Below are 8,207 nucleotides of genomic sequence, written 5' to 3'. Positions count from 1 at the left end.
GCCTCGGCTCTGCTCAGTACAGTTTAGCCTCGGCTCTGCAGTCTGAAGGCTTATGCTTTATTGCTGCTCTTTTGAAGACGAGATTCACAATCCCACGAAGTGTCTTAATACAGGTGACAGCCGCGTCCACCAGACCCTCAAACGAGAGGATGGAGAATGAACCACGAAAACGGGTGCGAAGTTCACAGAGTCTAGGCTGACATCCTGAAGGCTAAAACTTCGTACACGCGTCCGGAGCGGCTGCTGGCCCGCAGGAATGGCTGCTGGGCGTGATCCCGTCACGTGTGCCCGTCCTGACCTGAGAGGATCTCCCTTTCGCGTCACCGGTGGTTATGGATTTCTTTGCTGAGGTAGCCAACAAAATAATATTCATTACTGCCTGTCGCAGTAGCATCACTGGCAGGAGACACAGTACTGGGGGCTTCCTTCCTCTTGTTTTTGTCTTCAGGTAAGTCCGTGGTAAGGTCACCTTCTTCTGCAGCAGATGACGGGACAGCAGAAGCCTCTTTGATCTCTAGTTCTCTGGCTTCCAGAAATTTTGTAATAGTTCTCAGATGCTGCAACAGTGAACACGGTCTAAAACACGGAGCGACTACAGACACCCTCAGGATATCAAACGATCACTGCAGACAGGTCACAGCCAGTCCTCTGCTGATCTCGCTCCTGCTCAGCAGACACCTGGCCCAGACTGGTGTCCGCAGTGTCGCACGCTGCCTGGGGTGCCAGGATATTCGCTTTACAGAACACCTGAGTTCAGTTCACCATGACCCTGGAAGTGTAAGTCCCGATTGCACTGATGCACAGCGGACAGAAATCTGAGGAAACAACCTGAACTGCTTACAACCAAAACAGTAATATCCAACTTCTCTACTGATAACACTCGAGATACAAAACAACAGCAACAAAATGGCTAGCCAGAAGTTCTAGAGAGTACCTTAAAATCCCCCAGTGATCTTATAGGCACGTACTCAACACATAGAAAAGCACACTAAAGCAACTGTAATGTATAAAATAGTTTATTACTATAATAAATAAAATTAAACTTTTTTTTACAAATATTATTTGTGCTTGTTTAAAAATGTTGAATAGGGATATCGTTAATGTTGGTGGCTGCATTTTTAACTGAAACATTCCCAGACAGCGTGTATACATACATACATACATACATACACGCACTGTCTTATCTACTGGCAGCTGCTTTGCTGACCACAAAAATAGTATCTACTCGTTCTCTTTTTCTAGTCATGCTTCATTGAACAAAGTGACAAATGCGAAGAAAAAGAACCGAGAGTATTTGGTGGATTTCTGAAAGGATAAAAACAAGTGAAGTACATTGAAAAGCGCCAAAGCAACTGCATTAACTGCATATCAATAAGGTGTCCATGCAGTGGTGGCTAAATATTGAAACGCAGACAGGTCTCCAACAGATGTACAAATATTGATTGCATGTAGGTACAATAATATAACACATTCATTAGAAAACTTGGTATTTCTTTATATAGCAGTTCATCCTGATACAAGATTATTGAACTTCTTTCATCTACAGCTAAAATGATTCGTTTTCTATGTCAGTGGTCACAGATTCAGTGGGAAGAAGAAAAAAAAACCATGAGCCTTTCAGAAGAGTTAGTGAAAACCCCGAACTGTTTTGTTAACATTAGTCATTTAGATCCAGTTACAGAGATGTTCTGGGATTACACATCAAATATGTTTACACAACACTCAACGATCAGCTGGAAACAAATTACAGTCGCAGGTAAATTCACATTAGCTTTGTCAAACTGTAAAAAAAACCTTTGAAACAAACACTTTTGCGATATGACGGGTTGGCTCCCTGATATACAAAAGTGTTTAGACAATGGTTACGTCTCTGTTTTGTGAGGGAAGAGGGCTCTTGGAGTAATTAATTATCCTAATAAGAAGGCAATAAGTGGAGAAAGAAATGTGATTACCAGCAAGTGATTTCCATTAGATTTAGAAAGCTAATCAAAGTGCTTCATCTTTAGGCAACACTGTAAATACTATAGAACATTAAGAAGGAAGGAGAATGGAATCACAGTTTGAATTATATCACTTATGAAAGGGTCTTAAGGCTAAATGTTGGATATATCTTATTGCAAAAAGCTTTATTTTTATTTAATTGAATCAATGCTTGCCACAACAACGTGGTCAAAACTATGTCAGATTGGAGGATACAGTAACCTACTGTGCCTCACCTCAAATTTCTGGAGCTTCCCCTGCATGGGACTCTCTCAAACAGGTTTGTCTTAATGAATCAGAAGCGCAGCTGAAACACAGACTTTGTTATTGCCAATGCACCCGCAGGAGACTACGTGGAAATGAAGAATTCAGCAGAAGAGGCTTTTCACCACCTGACACCAGGACAAGAAAGAAGAGGTGCAGCAGCCATGTGTTACGCTGCCCATGAGAAGAGGGATAGGCTCAGCACCTTTGAGACACCCCCTGGTACCAGGAAAAAGAAATCCATTTATTCCACCATCCCTCTCGCAGGGGAAGCCACGAGAAGCACTACCAGGGCACCTTACCTTCAGAGATCCTGTGAGCAACAACTAGTGGCTTATGAGCCTTATTCCCACCAACTATGATACAGCATTTTTCCAATTTCACACGTATTTCTGTTTCCTGACCGTCACAATCCTTGCCAGATCTTCTCTCAGTCACAATATTTGCTAGACTAACAGTGTAAAGTTGAGGCCAAGTAGAGAAACCAAAAGTCGTGGCCTTAAAAGTTCAACAGTTAACAAACAAGATACTAACTAGGACGTTCGGTGGATGTCTGCTGGGAAGATTTAAGCTCCCTTCTTGAACTGGAATCATTAAATGAGGGATGTGCTTTTACAGAAATGCAATCCATAGACTTATCTATACACAGATATTATATATATGTGTGTATGTACACGCATCTGCACAAGTGTAATCATACACATTGTTATTTATATAGTAAAGACAAATCATGTATTAAATTCTTTCACAGACTGGCTAAGAGTGATTGAAAATATATCACCAGATATTCACAGTAAATATCTTGTTCGGTTCATTAAAGTGAAGTACTGTAGAAGCAGAACATCACCTTCGAAGCTGTTAAACAGGGTGTTCGCTGGGATTCAGGGCAGCACTGTGAAAGAGATTTAAAGCAAGAACGGTGTTTTTAAAAGTATACATGTAATACCAGACAGAAGTAAATGCATCTGAACATGGTAGGGGTGAGGGTTGGGTTTTGCTTTTTTAATCCTGTGCCGCATATTGGTATTATTTCGAGCAGTTTAAGCGGGAACTTTTAGAAGTTCCCATTGTACCAAACCATAACTGAGGCTCTTTCTCTGAACTACCTGCTTTTGACTGAAGTCTAATTCCATCGTATAGTTAAAATGGAACAAACCATCCCTTTTAGACTAATGCAGGTTATTTAGCAGGTTGTTAAACGGCAGAAGAACTATGCCAGAACATAGTTAAAACTGAGGCCTTTTTGTTTTTTTCTTTTTTCTTATAGTATGTACAAACATTTGCTTGTTAAGGGGGAGAGTCTCATGTTCAGAGATCATTCATTTCTAAGCCGAAAAATAATTTAAGTGAAAAGGCTTACCCAACATGTAGAGAGAAACAAAAGGAAAGTAAAATGAAGGAACAAGTAACAAGTATGGTGAGTGCACACGACGTCCAGCCGTAGGCATCCAAGTGTAAGGCTCAATGGAGAAAGACAGATTTGTAACGCGGGTGCTTTCAATCACCTCTAAAGGAGAAGTGCTGCAGCTGCGGAGCCTGGCCACCACAGCAGAGCTCCACATTAGGCTGAGGTTCAAAGGAGTGATGTCCCATAGTGGGCAAGGTTTTGCTCATTTTAGCCCAGGGAATCCAAAGACCAAAGCTCATCCTAGAGAGTATATTTTTTTCAGATTCTCTTACAACATATACAGGTAACTGAGGGGTGATGCAGTCTCCTGCAACTAGTTTTAGTGCCTGCCAGTTCATAAAATCATAATAAAATGGGTCTAATCTCAGTTACAGCTGTGCAAACCTGAATGACATTGACCGCTGTCAGTGCTGGCCCGGAGCAGGCACCCTAAAGGTGTCTTTGTAAGGAGCAGAGTTTCTCTGGAGCTTTGTGACCGTAACAAAATCAAATCTGGCCATCATCTTCAAAGACATGAAATTTTAAGTACAATTCTAGAGTATATTACAATCTTTGAAGGCTTTATGAATGGATTATAAATGGCTTTATAGGCCATTAGAAGAGCCTCATAAAAGCCTTAAAAATGGACTCCGTGCTGCACCCCCCTGTTGTCAAACAGGGCGTGCAGGAGCACAGCATCGTGCTGAACTTCAGGCTGCCCTGGAAGTACCCCCAGCAAATGGGGACTTGGGTGCCTTTATTCACAGGTGTGGCTGCTTACGGGCCTTCTAGGGCTGACCCTGCCGTGACTCCAGACCTGGGCAACCGACAACACCAGAATAACCTTTAACGTATCCCTGAGGGCACATAAAAATACAACTGAGAAACACCAACTCAGTATCAGCAACAAAGAGCCAGTTAATCTGCAACTGCCCGTTTAATTCTATGTCTGCACTGCAATGCTGGAGGTATTAGGCACATACTTGGGAGTTTATAAACATTTCTGCCCTCATCCACCTGGGATAAGCTGATTTCCACATTTATCCAACTGCAGGTAGATGGGTGACACTTTAACAAAGTAGTTGCTACGTTCAGTAAGACTTTCAGCCTTTCAAAAATTTTATGAAGAAAACCTAGTTTCAGGAACAAAACGCTGATGAGGATTTTGCCTGGATTAGGAAACTTGGCTCCAAGTCAGTCTCTAAAACCTTGCTGGAACTTGTAGGCACCAATTATAAATCCTTGTGTATCAGTACACCCGTGGTTTACTTAGGCATAATTTCATTATCCAATGAATTTACTGACTGAGGAGACTATAAAGAAAAAAATCATTCAACAGTTTCTAACTGAAACCATTGATGTATGGATTCCTTATGGCAGTCATGCCATAGCTATTACAGGTAACTTGCCACTTATAGTGATTAATGCACCAAACACGCAGGGTGACTTTGGTCAAAGAGAGCTTTCCTCAGTACTGCATGTCTGCAATGCGTAACTGTAAAAGACACCAGTTACCACTGGAAAAACCGAAACGTGGAACCAGGAATGAATTAAGGAAATGGCACCTTGGTTCCAGAGCAAGTCGCCTCCCTCATGCTTTTTCTTGTGGGAGGGGAAAAAGTAACCTACAGATTTGATCCCGACAGATGTTTCTCGGGAATATTCCAGTCCTTGGGTAGGAATTTACAATCTGTGGGCACTTCCATATCGAACCACGGTGTAAGACCCTTGGAAGCCAATCCCAAACCAGCTGCCTCTGGACCTGGAAATGGTGGTGATGCACTCGGAATAATCAGCGTCTTTGAGAGCCAGGCAGTTCCCGCAGGAACAGATACAAACACATATCCTGACTTCAAGACCTGAGCTAGTAGCTTTGCACGGCACGGCCTCACCGCTGTGCTGGTTCCTCAGTGGATCTCATACTTCCCCAGGGATGTCTGGCACAGTTCTGCATTGGACCGTGCAAGCGTCAGGCCAGCAGAAATCCTTTCAAATGGGTCATTTTCCTTGCCTCTTCCTCACGTAACATGAACAAAAATCTTCCCCCAGAAAATCAAGTGGTTTTCGTAAATGACTGAGTACCATGGAAAAAGAACGAGACCTGACTACTCCCACACTGTGTTAAGACCTATTGCCATTAAAAATGAAAACCCAAAAAAAGTGTTGCACCATGCTTCTGAGCTCTAACCTACTGTTAAATAGTGAACATACTGGATCAGTGGAGAGAATATACTGTGAATATACACCCAGATCCCAAGGTGATAACCCAAGCCATGATACCAGCTATGCTACCCTACCTAATGAATAATGAACAGTAGTTTTGGTAAAGTGCTTCAATCTTCCTCCAAAAAAAGTTATGAAAATATAAGTTTTGGAAACATCTCCTTCTTTAAGAAGCAGATCTTTTTGTTTCCTTGCTACAATAGCACTTGTATACAGTAAGGACTGTATTTCTACCTCTACTATCCATTTGCTTACTAGCTAGATTAGATCAGGAACAATACATCTGGATGTAGAGGAAAATGCCACAATCTAAAATCTTTAAAAGTTCTGTGAAAGCCTTTGGCTACAATGAGCATTATCAAAACAAACTTCTGAATAATAATTTTATGAGAATTAAAAGAGCAGATTCATAGCAAAAAAATAAAAAGGACATAAATGCCACAGTATATTTTCATGGGGAGGCAAATCTGCAGGACCTGTTACTGATGTTCACAATACGTTGTGCAGTGGGCTGTGGTCAGGTACGCTGCACAGCCAGCCCTCCGTCCTCCAGGAGCAGGTAACGATATTCAAAGCAAAGGTAACAATATTCAAAGACATCTGAGATACATGTTAAGTTTTTGAAAACCAGTATCCTTGACTCGGTGAATGAGAATGCGGAAGATCCCATTTATTAACAGACCTGAAATACTGTGGCTATTGGTGAGGATGTTGTTAAATGTAATTGCTTTAGGAATACGTCAGTTTGCAAATAAAAGGTGCAATTTTTTTTGTCTTTTTAGCCCTCCCTTGACTATCCAAAAATAACTTTGGTACCAAATAGCACATGTTCCATTGAAATGACATACACGTCTCCTGCTGCTCTTTGCATTATTACAGATACATGAAAATATACTGTGACATTTAACATGCTGTACAGGTGACTGAGACAGTGACAGCAGCAGCAGCAAAAAAAACCCCACCAAATGCTGAAAACATAAGCACCCTAGCAAGTGCTTATTCATACAGGCAAAACCCGAGCTAACGACGTAAGGCATGCTCCAAAAACCTCAGAGGTCACCTGGGGCTCACGGGGATGGCTGCTGCTGTCAGAATTCTTATTCCAACATCCCGAGGGGGAGAGGGGGAGTGGGGTGGATGGGGGGGAATGGGCACCAACAGAGAAAAGGAAAACTTTAGAAACTGTACCCTTGGTGTCAAAAAGGCTTCAGAGTCAGCTGCCATCTTGACATGAGGTTGCAATTCCTGTTACTGTACCTTTTTAGACACAGGGAACATGCTTAGTGAACTGGTCCCTCACTCGTTTTCAAGAAAGATTAAATTTGAAATGTTAGAGGGGCTGTTTGTTGGTTGGTTGGTTTGTTTGTTTTTAAAAAGAAACACCTCAGCTATCTCCAAACATGTCTTTTTCTGATTCTGGAGACTGGGGCCTTGATATTTCAAACAATTCCTGTGGCGACTGGGAGCTTCTTCTTGAGGTTAATATCCTAAGTATCTCAGCGAGCTGTTTTTCTATATTGGTCATTTTTGTGTTTAAAGCCTTGATGTCCTCTTTCAACTCGTGTTTCACTTCTAGCATGGTGGCCTGAAGAGTCTGTTCTGGGATGGGATAAAAGGAATGCTTGACCTCGGTGAGGACCGGGCTGCGGTCCTGCGGGCTTCTTGTCTCCCCAACGTTATCCAAGCGCAAGTCACTTTTTGTAATGCCACTGTCACAAGAGTCTGTCTTCTTCAGAGTAGCTTCTCCCGAAGCTTTAGTTCTCTCTGGTAAAGTCTCCATGGACTCTGCTTTAGAGACCTTGTTCCAGTCTTCACCTTTCCCACAGGCGTCTTTGAATTTGGCCCAGCCTTTTCGTCGCGGGTAGTCCCCCGACACTTTACATCCTGCGTAGTCCGATGCGGGGGCCTGCAGCTTTGCCTGGTCAGATGCCCCAGACGTTGAAGCGGACTGGTACGACACAGGGGTTGCCGGACTCTCCCGAACAGTCACAACACTGGCTTTGACCACCGAGCGGGCAGAGGAGTGCTCCCCTAAAACATTGCCCTTCTCCACGTCCAGGTCATCCGGATCTCTGCCCCTCTCTGCTGCGAGCCGTGCTTCCTTCTGCTGCCTGAACCTCTGGAACAGCCGGCGGACCGGGTGGTCCGGGGGTAAGATCAGAGGCGCTTCGTTCTTCCTCTTCATTCTCTCCTCTTCTTCACGTTTGACATCACTGATTTTCCGGAACACGATCTACAGGAGGAAAGAGATTTCAGTCTGTGATTAACTGCACATTTGTTAAGGGGAAAAAGTTGTAGAGAACGAATTATTTGAAAGAATTTATTTTAACTGACAAATGCACAACCTCTGCAC

At 42.9% G+C, this 8,207-nt stretch overlaps 1 protein-coding gene across 2 annotated transcripts in view; it reads right to left on the bottom strand.

Annotated features, from left to right (window-relative positions):
• Positions 1-1,072: 1,072 nt before the first annotated feature.
• The window catches only part of KCNH1 (potassium voltage-gated channel subfamily H member 1), a 191,255-nt gene continuing 184,120 nt past the window's right edge, over positions 1,073-8,207 (bottom strand). The window contains exons 11-12 of one of the 2 annotated variants that reach the window (XR_015708723.1): positions 7,043-8,087; positions 1,073-3,136 (exon numbers count right to left, since the gene is read on the bottom strand). Coding sequence is in view for 1 of the 2 variants with exons in the window: in XM_087776469.1 (XP_087632595.1) it covers positions 7,239-8,087 (849 nt within the window). In the remaining variant the exon portion in view is untranslated. Of the gene's footprint in view, positions 8,088-8,207 lie in introns of both variants that reach the window. The other variant, XM_087776469.1, reaches the window with a different exon arrangement.

This window comes from Nipponia nippon, unplaced genomic scaffold (genome assembly GCF_047370975.1).
Source record: "Nipponia nippon isolate SJK-2023a ecotype South Korea unplaced genomic scaffold, ASM4737097v1 scaffold_4, whole genome shotgun sequence".
Classification (NCBI taxonomy): Eukaryota; Metazoa; Chordata; class Aves; order Pelecaniformes; family Threskiornithidae; genus Nipponia; species Nipponia nippon.
Note: the sequence above shows the minus strand (reverse complement) of the source record. Positions and strands in the feature narration are given on the sequence as shown.